The 19,797-nt window shown below is 34.5% G+C and overlaps 1 protein-coding gene across 1 annotated transcript in view; it reads left to right on the forward strand.

Annotated features, from left to right (window-relative positions):
* Positions 1-9,234, forward strand: part of LOC124364409 (BUD13 homolog) — a 38,463-nt gene extending 29,229 nt beyond the window's left edge. The window contains 1 exon segment of the mRNA XM_046819863.1: positions 7,930-9,234. Coding sequence (XP_046675819.1) covers positions 7,930-8,102 — 173 coding nt within the window. The 3' untranslated portion in view covers positions 8,103-9,234.
* The last annotated feature ends 10,563 nt before the right edge of the window (positions 9,235-19,797 follow it).

Below are 19,797 nucleotides of genomic sequence, written 5' to 3' on the forward strand. Positions count from 1 at the left end.
ATACTAAATAAGTACCTATTCCCTATAGGGCTGAAGTATGATAATTGGCCTCCATCACAATCGAATTATTTATATTTCTTAATAGCTACTAAATATCTAAACTACTAAAATGACGATCTGAATTAGATTATAGTTATTTAAAGGCTCAAGTATAATAAGCGGCCACCATCACAATCGACTTATTGATATTTCTGATTAGTCTATCTAAATTACCGAATTACATTATAGTTATTTAAAATTACAGTATAGTATCGGAACTGGCCAACAGAATTTAATTGATCTAAAATACTAAATAAGTCTTCCCTATAGGGCTGAAGTGTAATAAGTGGCCACCATCACAATCGAATTATTGATATTTCTGAGTAGCTTATCTAAACTACTAAAATGATGATCCGAATTAGATTATAGTTATTTAACTGATATTTCTGATTAGCCTATCTAAACTACCGAATTTGATTATAGTTATTTAAAATTACAGTATAGTATCGGAATTGGCCAACAGAATTTAATTTAAAACCAATTCCTACACTATTAACAATAGTTATTCACACATGTGATTTGTATGCTACTTAATTTGAACTTATGTGACCAATTTCGACTGCAGATTAAAAATGTAAATTACAGCAAATTATTTTAAATCCAATTAGTTTAAAACTTGATTATCTAAACTGTTAACAATAGTTATTAACACATAGAAACACAACCTTTTGATTTGTATGCTACTTAGGTTATTTGAGGTTATGCGACCAATATACTCACTTCAATAACTTTGCAAAATGAGTTCAATAACTTCAATAAATAACTATAGTTTTTTATGCACTTCAAACATCTTCAATCTCTATTAATGTATTATTACAATTAGCACTCACACAATAATTACACGATGTTACAAAACAACACACAAATTTGATAGCAGCACAAACTGTCGGGAAAACCTGGAATTAAAATAGAAAAACCTTTGAAACTGCGATCGTAGCGCATTCTGCTGGATCCAATATAAAACATTCCAAGATCAACAACAATTTATTTATAAATAAAAAATTAACTGATCAATCGCTGCACACTTAATATTTACTACGAATTTCAGTTAAAAGCATATTTTACTAAAACTTCCAATTTTATATCTGGATAACCTCTATCCTCCAAAGTGAGTACAGAATATATTGAAATAAGAAGTGGTGTTATTTTTATATGTTATGCTTACTCTATGCTTTCAAGACTATAATTAATTAAACATATGGCTGTGTTGTAATATTATAATGTTTACATAGAACAATTGGTGAAACTTCATCTTTGCAATCTGCATTACACTACTGATCAAGCACTTTATAATAACGTAATATTTTCTACAATTTAAATGTAAGCAAATTTTTCTGCCTCTTTGTTGAACTTAAGCTGAAAGTGTTAACAGCTGTTAAGTAACAGTTCACTTTGTGTTACATGTCGTAGCACAGTTTGTAAAATATTCCAAGATCAACAACAATTTATTTATAAATAAAAAATTAATTATATAAACAATTTAAATTGGACCGAATTGTGAATCTAAACCATTCTCGGATCCACCTGAAGACACACAAAAAGTTTCATTAAAATCGGTCCACCCGTTTAGGAGGAGTTCAGCCCCATACACACGCACACAAGAAATATATATATATATATATATATATATATATATATATATATATATATACATATGTAATTAAGCAAAAATATGTGTAATTTTGCTTAACATCTGAAGCTGTTGACCATGAACACTTACATAACAATTACCTAAAATTTGCTTACTCCCGTTTCTAAATTACATAGTCTTCCATTACTTATTAGCGAAAAGTTAAGGACTTTGTCATTTGAATTCCTCCACAGTGGCCTAAAATATTTCAATTTTTACTGAAACTCTTAGAGCTATTCAATCAAATATCATGCCGTAACATCATCAGGCCTGATTTTTAAAGAATCAAATTATATTCAATCGTGAAGACGCTGATTTGAACGGGAGAGGGGATGAACATTGTGTGAACCGGTATGCGTAGTTTTATACGGAGAATCCTTCTTCTCTGTCTGGACTTGAAGCAGTAAGGACGTCTACTCGTATAGATCCTCCTAGTACAGTAGTGATGAAATTTGAAACTGTATAATAGTGCATTGAAGTTGTAATTAGGGATGGGATGTTGTGTTAGTGAACAAAAATCAAAGCAAAGTGAGTAGAATTAGACAGTATAATATAAAATAAATTGACGTCAAAGTCATTTGCTTTGTCTTTCATTGAGTATCCCATCTACAAAGAAATGTGGTAAGTAAGATAATAAGCTTTAAATTAAAGAATATTACTTTCAAAACTTATTTGATTCAAAGTGATTGATAAGAACAGTGAATATTTTGTGAACTTTATTATGATATAAACAATCATATTGATCAGAACTTTCAATAGAGTAATATTAAGTTTGAACCATTATTCAACCTACTTAAAAAACCTGAGATAATATAGACCCAGTGCTAGTGATATGTATAACGTGTAGCCTACTTTCATTAATACAAACTACACTTTCAACAACACCACAGACATTGAAGTTTGATCGTTATTTAAATATCAACTTGGAATAATATGAGTTAGCCAACACGAAGCAAGTCGCATAACCAATGACAATAGACAATAGACAATAGACAGTTTCTTTATTCATTGTACATAGAGTTACAGAATTGGTGTCAAGTAGGTAAAGGTAATAATTTAGGATATTAGTCAGCAATGTAGAAAACAGTGGATAAACCATTTTAAGCACTATGATTAATGGTTCCTCCAGTTTATAAATTCTTCAAGGGAGTAAAATGTCCTCTGTAGAAACCATTCTTGGAGTTTCTTCTTGAAGCATTTCTGTCCACTGTTTAATTTTCAGATGGTCTGGAAGAATATTGAAGAGTTTAGGTCCTGCATAGCTTGGCTTCCTCTTGTACAGAGCAAGACGAAGAATTGGCAGAGCATAGTTCATGGCGTTCCGGGTGTTGTAATGGTGCATTTCTCCCAGCCTTGTAATGTTCTGTGAGACAGCATAGCAGATCACTTCAGTCACAAACAGAGATATCATAGTCAAGATTTTAAGATTTTGAAAAGCTTGCCGGCAAGTAGCCTTTGGGTCTAGTCCTGCCAATGTTCTCACAGCTTTCTTTTGAAGTATTAGTACCCGTTGGAGATTCCTGATGGAAGAGTTTCCCCATACCACTAATCCATATCTTAGATGTGCTTCAAAGAGTGAGAAATAAGCAGTTTTTGCTGTGTCCAGATTGCTCATTTTTGTTATTCTTTTTAATAACATATAGGCTACTGCTGAGCTTTCTGCAGAGTTGGTCTACATGTGGAGTCCAGGTTAGATTGTTGTCAATGATGATTCCTAGGTAGTTAGCTTCATTTTTCAATTCAATATCTGGCAAGCCATGTATTACTGCACTTGCTCTTCCTAAGTTCAGTTGTTGGGTTTTGCGGTCATTTAATATAAGATTGTTTTGGTGACAGTATTGCTTTGCCATGTCCAGGGCTACAAAGGAAGATATTTCAAGTTCTGGTATTTGTTTCTCGGCCACCAGCAAAGGCTGTGTCATCAGCATACATCATGACTTGGCAGAACTCTTGTAGATATTTTTGGAGAGGTCATTAGTTAACAGAATAAAAAACATTGGTCCAAGAACTGAGCCTTGGGGAACACATCTGTCAATTAAAAGTGGTGGTGATCTAGTTTTATAAATTGTATTTGTTTAATGTATAATGCTATATCTACTGTTTGTGATCTGCCTTTTAGATAACTTGACATCCACTTTCCCAGAAATCCCTCTTATCCCCATGTTCTTCATCTTTTCTAATATAAGATCATGCTCCAAGCAATCGAACGCCCTACTGAAATCCAGAAAAATGCACTGATGGCAGTTCCTTCCTCTATTTCATTCAGCACAAGCTCAGTGAAATTTATTATGGCAGAAGTTGTTGATCTGCCTTTGAGGAATCCATGTTGCTGGCTTGTGATGATGTTGTTTACTGTCAGATGGTTCAAGAGTCTGACAAGGACAATTTTCTCAATTACTTTGGATATTGTTTGATAGGAGGGATATGGGGCGGTAGTTATCGATTGAGGTGCTCGGATTCTTTTTGAGTTTAGGAAAGACTTTTGCTAGTTTTAATGCTTTGGGGAAAATTCCTTGGGTGAAAGATAGGTTTATGATGAATGTAAGTGGAGGTGCAATTTCTTCCTTACAGTGTTTTAGTAGTATGGAGGACACTTCATCAATTCCAGAGGACGGTTTGGATTTAAAAGAAGATATGGTGTTTGTTACTTCGATGACTGATACTGGTAGAAAAGTCAAGTCAGGAATATAGTCAGTTTCTAGCTCATTTAGTTTGTGGCCTTTGTTGTATCTGGCCAGCAGCAGTAAGAGTTTTTCTCCGCCACTGAGACAAAATGTTGATTGAAGTGTTGAGCAATTTCAAGCGGCTCCTCAATCAGTTTCATTTTTGACTAGTAGTTTGAAAGGTTGATGGAATCTTTTGTATTTTTTACACCTTTCGTAGTTGATCACCTCCCAAAGGGCTCTTTGTTTGTTTTCACAGTTTTGAATGTAGTTCGATGTGATTTCTTTTCGCTTTTCCCTTCAGTTTTTAAGTCATATTCCCTTTTTCTAGCAGCTGTTTCTGTTTTATTTTCTTCTGAACTATGAAGTAGCATTCTGTCCAGTGCTTGTAAGTAGTTGTGTTTTAGTGTTTTGTGTATCCTCATCAATCACTACACCAAATTTTCTTTTTTTTCTTTGACCTTAATTTTTTGGTAGGACATGCTGTATTCAAGGCTAAAATCAAAGTATTATTAAAGCTGTCATAGGCCTGATCAACTTCTATTTTATTGTAAACGTCACACCAGGTTACGTTTGACAGTATAATTTTTAGTTGATTGAGATTTTCCTGATTATACTGTCGAGGTGTTGAGGATGGGAGTCTCAAGTTCTGGGGTTGGACGTTGATTGTGCTGATTTGCGCTTTGTGATCCGACAGTCCTGTAGTGATGACATCTACGTTGATGTCTTTAGAGTTTAAGTTAGAGCATACCATGTCAATAGATGTGGCTGATGTTGAGGTGACTCTAGTTGGCGGTAGCTCTATCTTTCGATGTTATGACTGCTCAACATATTTTCTAGTTTGTTTCTGTTTTGGTTTTTGTGTCAGCATGTCTATATTTATGTCTCCCATGATGATGGTAGGGCATTTCCATGTAGGTATTTTGTCTAAGGTACTTGAGATTATATTCAGGGGCATCTTCAAGGTTCGCACTTGGAGGTCTGTAGACACCAAGAAGGTATACAGTTTTCTGCTTCACTTTAATATTGACTGCATATTGTTCACAAATCAGTTCTTCAGAGGTTGTGTCTTTACTTTCTACTACTTTTCCAAGTGATTCATGAGCGTATACGGCCACTCCTCCTTTTCTCGAAAACTTCAACAATGAGGGGCAGCACACTTTGAATACCGATTGTGAGAAAATTGGGACAACAAACGGGGGCCTGGAACGTAGCAAAATCGCACAGCCAACTTGGGACCTGGAACGTAGCAGAATGGCACAGAAACGTGGGGACCGTAGCATTATTTCACGAGTACTTATTAAAACTTTCACTTCTGACTATAGTGTTCTAAAACACTGTTCTTTAAACTTAAATCTGAAATGGCTCAGTATATTAGAATATCTCTCAGTGACTGTGACTTATGTCAGGAGTGTTTAGAATGTTATTTAAAAAGAATATGCCCATGGTGTACTTGTTTTCAACAAGAACTTTTGTGTAAAGCCATGGGTAACTGCTAATTTCCTTGCTAAAATAACATAAAATTAAATAAACGTTCATAACTGTTATATTTAGGAACAGTAATCTTAATTATACTACTTTTTGTGGTAGAAAGTTGATTTTAAAATTTATTATACAAAATTTGAAAGTAAGTTCTAAAATAATTAACACAAAAACGAGCATTTTATTTTTAATATGTTGGTCCCATAAACTTAAAAAGATTGTGTAGAGTTCAAAAAGATAGTAATTTTTCTCTGACACACTTACAAAACCCATGGTTCACAGGTGTGCAGATGTTCTATTATAGTAGAAGAAAACATCATAAAATTTCAATTAATTTACTTTTATATCTGATCCTGAAAGAGTGTTAGTTACTAATTGACTCAATACCACACAGATATTAGTCATACACAGTTTTTATTGATTTATGCATTGAAAATGCCCTGAAAACATCAGTAAACCCAAACCTTTAAAGCATATTAACTTCAGAAAAAACTTGTACTAACTTGAAAATGTTGATAAGGTTTTTTGTGAAGTTCATAAACATGATCATCAGAACAGTGTGTTAGTTTACCATTAAAAAACCAAAGTTACTATTTTTGAAGTTTTTGATGGAAGGATTGTGAAGGAAACACAAACCTTCCTGTGCTGACATGAAATGGAAGTATGCGTACTTGTTGAAGATTTGTTGTCATCAATGATGACTGATACTTATGGAGAGAGCACACATTAGGAACAAAGGGACCATGTACACGTTGGTCTAATTGTATTGACTAATTGCCAGTGCTGACGTTCAATCACTGTGCTGATTGCGAAAACACAATAATTCTTCCTAATAATGAGGCTCTCCATTCCTCTAGTATTGCTGTTATTTACGTTTTGTTTACTTGCTTTTCCATGATGGAAATAGTGTAAAAGATATGGCGGAGCAAGGAAATTTGCAAGTTCTTTTAAATATTGACACAGGCCATAAGTAAGATATCAATTTATGTCCTTTAGAATGTACTGTGAACCATAATTTTATAAAGTACATGTAGTATGTTGTAATTAAAATTGTTATTTAAACAAAAATAATTTTAAAAATGTAGTTTTTGTCTTGTACATAAATTACTAAAAAGATAATGAATTGCAGCCACTAAATAATATATCATTAATGAAAAATGTTTATTTTAATGTTTGTTACCGATTGAAATAATTAAGATGAACGCTGTTCAAGGGAGGAAATAATATTATGAGTCTGATGTATTTTGAACTTTACCCATGAAGTTACATGTAGTACCTTCATAGAATTTGATGTTGCTAATATAGAAATGGAGTTTCTCACAAAATTTCAAGTCTATAGCTTAGTTTGTTCTTGAGACAATGTTTGGATAGACAGACAGACTGATGTGAAATTCTACCAGCCCCTCAAGTGATAGGCAGCTACGCTACACTCAGCCAATTACATTCTTTATAAATCACGAATAAATATGAATGAATAATAAAAACAATTTAGCTATGGTAAAAAGGGTTGATTTAATTGAATTTTGAGTTTAGATCCAGTTCCCTTCCTTTTATTACGGTATCTGGTATCTGATGCTGTCTCAGACTTGACTCCTGGAATCTGGAGTCATGTTCGTCTGAAGAGATCCGAAGAAAGTATTGCACTACACTCAGCCAATTACATTCTTCATAAATCAGACCACAAACTTAAAAAATATGATTGGATAATAAAAACAATGTAGATCTCCAGACTCAAGAAGTCAAGTCTGAGACAGCATGTGTAGAAAACTCGGTTGCTCCACCATGCTTAGAGATCACATCTTAGTGCACTCAGTTGTGTACCTGATGAGACAAGACTACAAACTTCACCTATATATGGGTGTCTCTGATGTCAAAACGATGAAAATGTTTCGTTTTGACCTTCTTCTTCTTCTTCATCTTTCTTTGGATCTCTTCAGACGAACATGACTCCAGATTCCAGGAGTGAGACAGTGTTAGATACCAGATGCTGCAATAAAAGGAATGTGAACTGGAGCTGAATTAAAAATTCAAAAACAATGTACTACAAGTAGGATTTTAAAATTTAGTCCCAAAAATTTAATAAAATGTTTATTAACTTAATGAAACCTGTTGCAGTGAAACCTATCTACCAAGGATCTTTCAACCCCAACCGGTTTGGCATTAGACCAGGACACCGTTGGGATGGTGTGGTTCGGTCTAACGGCTACGAGAAAGAATGGTTCAGCCACCAAAACGCAAGGAAGGCAAAAGCAGAAGAAGCATACAAATGGAGTACATCAGACATGTAAATTAAAAAATTGTAAATGGGTGAAAATGTAAAGAAGTGTAAATTTGTGGATAAAGACATTTTATAATCATAAAGATATATTTTTGTAATTAACCATTTATAATCAGTAATTACAATTAAGATTTAAATTTGTTAGTATGATTCTTGGAATGGGTCTTGTAAACAAATTCTTTCAAGGTTATGCAATTTTGTATTTATTTGTTACATTTACGTAAACTAAATTAAAATGTTCAAACAATTCAATTACTTAAATATATACTCTCAAGGAGTAGCTAATGTACATAGTGTAAATTATATGTAAAAATAAATACAATAGTCACTTTAGGCATTATTAGGTATGAATGAATGAATGAATGAAAAAAACATTATTAGGTATTGTTTATTATTAGGTATGTTCCTAACATGTAAATAAATCGAGTAGTGATTTCTTTTTATTAAAGTTTTAGTTTTCAATGTAGATATAATGTTATCTAGTGACTCTCAAGACTAGTCTTGGAGAATCAATCATAATAAATATTTGATGATAAGGAATTTAGCTTAGCATAATCTTTACAGATTGTAATGATTCCAATGATAGTTGTAATGATTATGTTCAAATACACATAACCATTGCTATTACCATTCAAATATTGTTTAATGTTATACTGATGAAAAGCAGTGCTTTTATATATTTGGATTTCTCGTCTTTTTCCAAAAGTTAGTGTATGTTGTTTAAACAAGGTTTGCCTTAGCTGTAGCAATAGCCTTGTTTTCGAAGAAAATAGACACTTTATTATTTATTTTGTTTCATAAGTATAAGAACTACGAAAATAATTTTAATTTGTTTTGTATATACAGTTATGTGGTGTTGAATAAACAGGTACAAAAACAATTCTGCATGAAAGTATTTTAGTGTTGCTTTATTAGCAGCTATTGACAAATAATTGTTTTAATCTTTTTTCAATATAAGTTTACATTTAAACTCTTATGATTAGAAAATATTATTATGACACTGTATGGTTTGTAAAAAAACATCTACCAAGATGTGAGCATATTCAGTATTGTATAACTATAATTTGTTAATTTCAATAACATGTACATACTTTATTTATTCTAAATTGATCACTGAAAAATAAAAGTTTTTTAATTTACTACTTAGTCTGATTTTTTAACCATATAGTTAGTTACTTATACAGACAACTCTTTTTTATGAGCCTTTGAAGTGATCTTGTGAAACCTATGTAACCCTGTGTGCATTCAAGAATTCAAAATGGGAACTTCTAAGATTTTAGAGTAAATAATAACATATAGAGTTCATTGAAATCCACCTACTGTAATTGCCCTCATGATGGATTAAAAAAAAAAAAAAAATACAATAACATTGAATTGTTGTAATTGAATTGTTTACAAAAATTAATTTTGGCTGATTGCAACCAACTAGACTAAGTCTAAGCAAACAAGTTTATATGCTTCTAACGATTTATATCTTGTGAGGTTTTAAAATCACCAGTGTTATAGAAGTTAACCGTTTAGACTAATAATGCATCTTTTAACTAAGTTAAACTTGTAACATTAACAAACAGATTTTGCATTGTTACTTTAAATTGCTTTGGAGCATGTGTCTATATAACTTGTGTGGGTGAAGTGAAGGCTAAGGCTCAATATGAAGCTTAATTTAAACGAACAGGATAGAAAATGAATTCTTATTCTACCTTCCTATTAATTTTTTATATTATAGAATTTTATTTTAATTTAAGGTTAACTTCTTTATTGTAGCTTACACAAAATGTTATTTAATATAAATAAAAATAACGAAAAGTTTTAAACCAACTATAGAAACATAGCATGGTTTTAAAAAAGTATTTTTTGACATATGGACTTGTATATACGACAATCATTGCTGATTTTCCCAACCCGTTTAAACATAGCTATACCACAAGCTATCCACTGGTCTCAGCCACTTGTCTCGTGGCTCAGAATACTGACTTATGACTAGTGGGATTTTTACGGGATTCAAGTTGCTCATGTCATGTGTTTATACATAGTATACCAGAAGCTTGGTTGTAAGCCACTGGTCTCAGCCACTTGTCTCGTGGCTCAGAATACTGACTTATGACTAGTGGGAGTTTTTACGGGATTCAAGTTGCTCATGTCATGTGTTTATACATAGTATACCAGAAGCTTGGTTGTAAGCCACTGGTCTCAGCCACTTGTCTCGTGGCTCAGAATACTGACTTATGACTAGTGGGATTTTTACGGGATTCAAGTTGCTCATGTCATGTGTTTATACATAGTATACCAGAAGCTTGGTTGTAAGCCACTGGTCTCAGCCACTTGTCTCGTGGCTCAGAATACTGACTTATGACTAGTGGGATTTTTACGGGATTCAAGTTGCTCATGTCATGTGTTTATACATAGTATACCAGAAGCTTGGTTGTAAGCCACTGGTCTCAGCCACTTGTCTCGTGGCTCAGAATACTGACTTATGACTAGTGGGATTTTTACGGGATTCAAGTTGCTCATGTCATGTGTTTATACATAGCTATACCAGAAGCTTGGTTGTAAGCCACTGGTCTCAGCCACTTGTCTCGTGGCTCAGAATACTGACTTATGACTAGTGGGATTTTTACGGGATTCAAGTTGCTCATGTCATGTGTTTATACATAGCTATACCAGAAGCTTGGTTGTAAGCCACTGGTCTCAGCCACTTGTCTCGTGGCTCAGAATACTGACTTATGACTAGTGGGATTTTTACGGGATTCAAGTTGCTCATGTCATGTGTTTATACATAGTATACCAGAAGCTTGGTTGTAAGCCACTGGTCTCAGCCACTTGTCTCGTGGCTCAGAATACTGACTTATGACTAGTGGGATTTTTACGGGATTCAAGTTGCTCATGTCATGTGTTTATACATAGTATACCACAAGCTTGGTTATAAGCCACTGGTCTCAGCCACTTGTCTGGTTATAGTGTCAGAAACTAACATTGTGAAGTCTGAATAACTAAAATAGATCATCAAGTACTAGATATTCTTTTTTGTGTGATTAACCCAAAATTTACTATTTTATCATAATTAATGGAAAAATAATTTTATTTTGCTGGTCTACAAAGTTTAAAGTCGTCTTACATAGTACGGGGCATTTTTTTAAATGTACCATTTTGATCTATAAGAAATTCAAGTAAACTTCTAAATACAATTCTGTTACAATTTTATTTTTATATAAAAACCACCCTTTTATCTAACTTTATACATAATTGCCATCAATATTAAGGCACTTATATCTAATTTGTATACTGTACTCATAGAAGATTGATGCCTCATTTAACAGTGACTGCAACGTGATAATTTGAACGCTATTTTTGTTGATGTGACACTGACCTTCAAGATGCTTCTTTTGATGTACAAACAAATACTAGTCACAGGGCACTAAATTTGGGCTGTTTGGGGGATTATTGAATGATTCCTAGCGAAATGCTATTCTCATCACAATGAGATCTGATTTTGTTTTGCCGAATGTGAACAGACATTGTCATACAGCAAAACATGTTTATTGATAAAAATGTGTGAAACAAAATTGTGAAATGCCTGCTCATTTTCACTTTCTCTTTCACTTTCTACACTTTATCATGTCAGCAATCATTGAGGGTTGTCAACTCCGTTTCTCATCATTAACATTCTTTTGGCCATCATTTAAAGCTCTTACCCATTTGAATGCCATGCCATCAATTTTAATGTTTTGCCCATACTCTTCACAATACTTGTAAATTGCAATTGCTTTTACCCCTTAATTGCCATGTAAACAAATTATAGCACATACTTCACAGTTGGTGAGATTCTCAATTGATGGGGGCATTTGAAATATGCATTACCAGATGTAAAAACAATCCATTTTTGCCGTATTTGTTTCTGTTCCTTTTACAGTACACAAGTACAAGACACAGACCGCAGCACTACACAGACGGAGTTTGAAAATGGTATTTACTTTTAAACTCACCATGTATAATGGATGAAAATGATTTTTTGTGACTGAACACAAAAACAAACAGTTTTTACTTGGGGTTTTGCACACAATTTTCTGCTGATTAACACGAATGCCATGGGCTTATCTTTTATAAATGTTATACAAACATTCCTTAGATAAGTGATGCTCTCTGAAAAATACAGTCTTAAAAGTGTTTGAGATTTTATATTCTCCTTATCAGGTAAAAACTCCATATTGTTTTACTATAACCAGCTCTAGAGGGAGTGCTGGAAGCTGCACGATATAAGGCATCAAATGTTGAATCTAGGTCAAATACAGTGTAGGGTAAATTTTCTGTGACCAAACCTTGTCTTATGACTTGGCCTACTGTCTATTTTAAACTGCACTGTCTATCCCACTCATTTTGCTTGATGGAAATGTCATAGGTAGGGAAGAATAAGGCCAAATGGAACTAACAAATGTATACATTACTCTAAAATGGCTTTATAAAATTTTAACTATTTAAGATGAACTATTATTCTGTGTAAAAAAATAATATAAATGGATATTTTTAGATTCAGTTGTAGTTTATGCCAGTAAAAAGATTAATAAAAACTTTGTTGTAAGGCTAGTTTGAATGAGAACAAAGTGAATAGCATCATTTTCAAAGTACATGGTTGAGTAAAGTATAACTAAGCATCAAAGTGTAATCTCACATAGCTTTGATTGGAAGCTTTGCAGCGAGAAACAGGATTATAAAATATCAGTGATTCATTTGATGTTCATCATTTATACATCCCTGGGCGTAAGAGAGTATGAGCCTCCAGCTCATTAAAAAAAGACTTCATATGTTTTGTTATGAATTTTGATATCTTCTTTGTGTAGTGTTTTTGAATATACAATGTATTAATGCATATTTAAATTGCAAATAATTTTTTAACATTACAATCTTTAGAACTATGGATTTTATTCCTCTCTCAAATTCTAACATAACATCCTGTTGTTTTAAATGGATATTTCTGAAAGTAATAATCTATTAATGGAGTGAATTATGTTGTCTGATGGTTGAGATATAAAAAATAATGCCATTATGGCATTATGTTAATAGTGCCACTTTAACAATGCCACTAGCCTTGAATAATTTTAATGTCTCAATTTTACACATATAAATGTGCTAAAATAATTTAGCAATTACTTTTGTTTTAGGGAGCTAATAAATATATTTAATTCAACCTCCTTTTACACTACAGATGTAACATTTGATATAATTTCAATAAACATTTAATTACAAAAAGTACTTTGTCTGCCAGGACACAATCCTAGATTTGTCACTTCCACAGAGCCCCCACTTTTTACAATTTAATTATTTTGTATTTTGTTTGCAATTTCTGTCACATAAATGTGTTTAAATAGCCGAAATAACATTTGATTAGAAGACCAAATACCTGTGAAACAACTTTTATTTACATGAATTAAATGTGTGTGAATGGCAATAGTGGAATTTAATTTCAATTTACAGTCCCTATTTATTTCTTATTAATTTAATTTTGTAGTTATCAAAATAGTTTGTATGTTATTTAATGTTTTATTATGACTAGTGCTATTGCTAAATTAATCTGGTCTTAAAATTACATATGCACTAATTATTAATTAAATGAATTATTAATTTACTATTTCAGAATTATAAATTGATCCCTTTCCCTCCATCTTGATACATTCTCATAGTATGGCTGTAAGTATGTGATTGTACCACTGTTATGATAAATTGTGAGTTTTTTCTTCTAGATCGCCCACGTATATTCTGGAGATTCCAGAATGGAAATTGTGGTACGGCTTTCTTTCGGTTATTATCCCAGATTTAAATAATTCCAAAGTTTCTTCAGATCTAAAGTTCAAATTTTATTATGTACTTGGCCAATTTACTATTTTGTAAAGAGCAAGTTTTAATTCAGTAAATGAAGAGAATTTTATTTGTTGTGATGAATTTGACTCATTGTTACTGACCTCCATTTTGGAAATCTGGGCTTATCTTTCAAAGAAGATTTTGTGTGAAAATCCATGACTTGATGAACTTTTAACAAGCTTTAATGGAATTTCACTTTTGAATTCTTTTAGCATTTAACTGAAATCAGTATTGGAATACTACTTTATTAACTGTTACAAAATTAAATAAGACTCAACTGACGTCAAACGTGCCTCAAAGTTAGAGTAATTTACAAAATAATTTAGTGTAGTTTTTATTGTACAAAATGATTATTATTTTTGGAGAAATAATATTGCTTTTGTCATATTAAAAATGTTATATATTCCTCATGGTTATAATTTTTGGTATAACAGTTCAGTGTATAATTTATGACTGCAATCATTGGAACTAAACAATTGTAATAGTTGCAAATACGAAAATACATTTTTATATTTTAAAACAAGTTTTCTTATTCTTTTTTCTAGATTTGCACTTTATTAATATATCTTTATAGTTATAATTATTATTTTTTGTCTGTAAAATGTACAATTTTCCATAGTTTTAATTAAAAATAAGACAGTAAAAATGTTTTAGGTTTACATTATTCTTATAGGGTGAAAATGAGATGGCGACAATTAAAGCTGTCTATTCAAGAGAATTTTAAGTTCTGTGTAGTTTCAGTCTTGAGAAATGTAATAAAGCATTAGATGTTCAAATGTGTTATTAAAAAAATGTACAACATTGCACTAATTGGAGAACAACACATTTTTGTACTTGGGGAGGTATGTTCAATTAAATATAATGAAATCAAAATTCAGAATAACATATTTTGAAATGAGATATTGTAGCGGTCCCAGTTTGCTCAGTCTAGGGGGTGGGAAGGGTAGGTGTGGTTTTCACAAGTTAACGGCGTAGTAGAGTTAACTGTTAACGGTACTATCCGAGGGCGCCACCTTGTTTCCAGTAGTAGTGTGGTAGGAGAACGGAGTCAGAACAAGGAAAAGACCCGTTACTGAATGATGTTGTAAAATTAATGACCTTATAACCAACCAAAGTAAGAGTGAGTTAAATACAAGGTAAATTTAAGAAAAGGAAATACATGTAAGAAAGCTAAACTCATTCAATGTAATCATTAAGTTTAGAAAAATTCTAAGAGCCTGTTTTTTTTTATTGCACAAGAAACATTTATCAAATGAAATATTTATTAAAATTATGTAATTTTACATTTCATATCATGGAAAAAGGTTTGATTACCATTTCTGTATTTGGATCTCAACAGTCTGAGGGTACAGGTAACCCTTAGATTTATCAATACAATATACCCTAAACACCAGTAATTATACACTAAACAACATTACCTTGGCCGGCCACTAGTACTTCTGGTTATTTTACCCATAGATATCAATCAAACAATACTTACATAAACTAGACACATATTTACACAAAGCACATTAAACATCAATATGTATCCAATAAAGAAAGATATTTATAAGTAATTATTCAACTACGTAGATCACAATCATACGCCTCCGTAAGGGCTCACGGTCAGGGAGGAAGGCACAGTAGCAGGTATAGCACGGGCACTGGGTGGGTAGTGGTACGCAGACCTATGTAGAGGCACACAAACCGCTCTCGAACAAATCCCTTGGCAACAATCCAGTAATGGGCCAGGAAGGGAGCAATGTAGGTAAAGACATTATAGATAACCTCGTGGAGACTCAATTTCCAACTGAACAATCTTCAAACTATCGCCATGAGAGAGAGAGGTTAAGCCTCGTGAAGCCTGACAGTCAGTAACAAAGTCCAACAGGAAGTAGGAGTCAATTGTTGTTTGGCCAGCTGGAGCTGCAGCTGTTTAATAGCCAGCTGATATGGATTTTCCAGGTTGATCAGGCCTGTCTGCCAAAGTTAATAAAATCTAACTCTTACTCTCTGTTATAAAATTTAAAGGTTCACAAAAAAAATTGTTACAACCACCCCCTCTCTCATGAGAAAATTTCCCAAATTTTCATCCGTTACTGAAGATAAGGTTTTAAGTCCGAGGTATGCCAGGTGCCCATGAATTGCCCATCTTCTGATTGGAGCTGATAGGTCACTGGAGATATTTTCTTCTTAATTCGGTAAGGCCCAACAAATTTTGGAAAGAGTTTGGATGACTTGTAGTTGACAGCATCCGCTTGGGTGAAAGTTCCTCTTCCATACAAGTTGACCTTCTTTAAACTGCTGCTCTCTCCTCCGCAGGTTGTATCGTTTAGCATTAATCTCATGTGCCTTCTTCATCCTTTCTTTGATCTCCTTAAAAACTTCATTCAAGCGCGTCAGTTTCTGGAGGTGATCACCTGCATCGGAAAGCTGAGGCAAATCTTCTACACCAAGATTCCCAGATCCCTCACCCGATTAAGTTGATCTCATGTCCGAATACAAGAAAGGCTGGGGAAATGACCAGTGGTCTCATGTACTGCCGTTCGTAGGGCACACCCTATCTGAGGTAACTTAATATCCCAATTGCGGTGATTATCCCCAACATAAGATCTCAAACATGTTCCCTATAGTTCGGTTCACCCGCTCCGTTGGGTTTGCTTGAGGATGATGACTAGGAGTGTAGATAGTCTTCACTTTATATTCCTTGAGCAAATCTCGAAATGGTTGACCAATGAATTCAGATCCATTGTCGCAAAATCACAATGTTAGGAACCCCATATACCAAGAATACATCTTCCTCCAAATGTTTAGCAACAAGTCTCGCAGTGGCTGCTCTTAATGGAAAACAGAAGGGTATACTTGCTGAAGTAATCCACCACTACCATCAGGTACTTGTAACCTCTTGATGATCTTACAAAAGGTCCCATCAGATCCCAGACTTATTGTCTGCCACGGTCGGTCCACTACTCTCTGAGACCCCATAAGTCCTGCTGGCTTTAAGGTAGCCGACTTAGCTTGCTGACACACCCTACAGCGAGAGACATATGTTGCGGTGTCCTTCCTCATCTTAGGCCAATAGTACTTCTGTAAGAGTCTGTGGTAGGTTTTTATACGTGCCCAAGTGTCCAGATGTAGGAGCGTCATGAAATTGTTTGAAGAGTTTCCCACGCTGATCCTTGGGTACAACTAGCTTCCAATCTTCTTGCTCATCACCAACCGAAGTAGATGAAGGGACACACTTCCAGAGCTGATTATCGACAACTTTCCATGAAGAGTAAAGGTCAGGCTTTTCTTTTACTGAGTCGATCATCTTCAGATACCACTTGTCCCCAATCGGAAAACAGTTAGTGAGGGAATCAACGATAAATTCTGCAGGTACAGATTCTAATGGGTTCCTAGATAAAAAGATCCGGAAACGACGTGTGTTCTTTACCTTTGCGATGCAGCAAAGTGAAGTTAAAAGGTTGAAGACGTAATGCCCACCGTGCCAATCTTCCTTGAGGATCTTTTAAAATTATGAAGCCATAACAAACTGTGATGGTCAGTTACAACAACAAAGTGAACTCCTTCTATATAAGGGCGGAACTTTTCAAATTGACCAAATGACGGCCAAACACTCCGTTCTGTAGCAGAAAACTTTTGCTCAGTTTTGCTCAACGTCCGACTTGCATAGGCAATCACATTTTCTCCTTCCTCTGACATCTGGGAGAGTACCGCTCGCAACACCAACACAGCCGAAAGCGTCACAAGAAATGGTAAATTCCTTCCCAAAGTCCGGGCAAGAAAGGATTGGAGATTTTACAAGGTTACCCTTTATATCTTCAAAAGCATTCTGAGATTCAATGGTCCACTTAAAGTTGTTATGTTTCCTCAGCATTGAAGTAAGAGGATAAAGACGAGAGGCAAAATTTGGGATAAACCCTCCGATACCAACTTGCAGTACCGCAGAATGCACGGACTTCCTTCACTGAGCGAGGGGGTAGGAATTTCCAAAATGGCTTTCACCTTTTCAGGGTAAACTCTCAGCGGCCATTAGCATCGACAATATAGCCCAAATATCGAAGTTCAGGTTGGCAAAAATCGGCACTTGTCTTGAGTTAAGGTTAAGATTAGCTGCTGCTAGCCGCTTGAAGACTTCTTCCAGAATTTCAAGATGTTTCTCAAAGGTCTGTGTGACTATTATTACGTCATCAAGGTAGATAAAGACAAAAGGTTCCAAGTCCATCCCTAATATATTATCAACCAATCGTTGCCAGGTGGCTGGTGCATTGTGGAGTCCAAATGGGAGAACATTAAAGTGGAAAAGACCTCTTCCTTGGATTGTAAAGGCAGTTTTCTCTTTACTTGAAGCTTCAAGGGGAATCTGCCAGTAAGCGCTTTTGATATCCAACGCAGACAAGTATTGGGCATCCTTAAGCGATCCAAAATCGAAGTGACATGAGGTAAGGGGTAAGCATCTCTGCAAGTGACTGAGTTGACTTTCCGGAAATCGACGCAAAAACCTTTGGCCACCATCAGGTTTGTCCACAAGTATGATTGGGGAGGACCAAGCACTTCTTGAAGGTTCTACAACGCCCTGTTCAATCATTTTATCAAGTTCGGCATACACAAGCTGCAATCTAGCGGGAGACATGGGATAGTAGCGTTGCTTTATGGGAGAAGCATCTCCAGTGTCAATTTTTATGCTGCACTAAATGGGTTCTTCCTAATTTCTCTCCTTGATTGCAAAAGTACTTCTCCAAAAGATTATTTAAGTCTTCCCTTTGTGACGTAGTCAATACGGTAGAGTCTTGTAGACCAATTGCACATATCTGGCCTCGTGTTGGTGGGTTCTCAGAAAATTCCCAGGACTTCTCATAGGCGTCCATAACAATATGCATAGCATTCCAAAAATCTATCCCCAAAATAATTGTTTGAGATAGAGAAGGTACAACAATGACAGATAAATGTTTTGTTTTATGAGCGAGAGTAATAGGAATGTTTGCTCTTCCCAATAATCTTATGTTTCTGGTGGTCAGCAGTTTCTACAAATTGGTTGGACAATGGCCGAATTTTTGGCCGGGAACTTATCAAAAATCCACATCAGGTCTCTTCCGTTCACTGTATTTGAAGCTCCAGAATCTAACAATGCTTTGCAACTAAATCCAAAAATTCGAATTGGTAGATAAGGTCGCGGATCATTAGCGGAAGTTTCAATCAGAAAATTTATACCTTTAGGCAATGAAGCCAAATCACAATTGGACAACTTATTGGTTGACGGTAAATGAGATAAGGGAGGTACTCCTAAGATGCCCGAGGAGGCTCCCTTCGTACCCCGTTTTTTTGAACTACACTTAGGACAGGTTGTTTTGCGATAACCAGCATGCCCACAGCCATAGCAGAAAAGTTGTCTCTCTCTTTAGGACAATTACTGTACATGTGGCCTTCCTCACCACAATTCCAACATTTGGACTTCCTTGGGGCAAAACTCGTAGGTTTATTAAGTACATGAACTTGATGATTTGAGGAATTCTTGCGATTATCAGTGCGAGAGTAAGCTAGATCAGGTTCTAAGACGGTGCCTGGCCTAGGAGGAGGCCTGCTATTTGTAGTTCTCAATCTTCCCAGCTCAGCCTTACGTCCCATTTGTCGGAGTTCATCAATAGAAGAGATCACAAACATACAGAGTTTGTCCTGCAAATAATGATTTAGATTCTTAAGAATCTGACGAAGCCTGATGGGTTCCGGAATTGGATTTGACAAACGATCATAAAGACCCTCCATAGAAGCAATGAAAAGATCAATATGCTCTTGATCGCCTTGAGTTCTGTTCATAATCTCCTGCAGCCAACATATCGTCATAATCCGGCGTCTGAAAAACAAGTTTCATC

Source organism: Homalodisca vitripennis, chromosome 6, assembly GCF_021130785.1.
Source record: "Homalodisca vitripennis isolate AUS2020 chromosome 6, UT_GWSS_2.1, whole genome shotgun sequence".
NCBI classification, from domain to species: Eukaryota; Metazoa; Arthropoda; class Insecta; order Hemiptera; family Cicadellidae; genus Homalodisca; species Homalodisca vitripennis.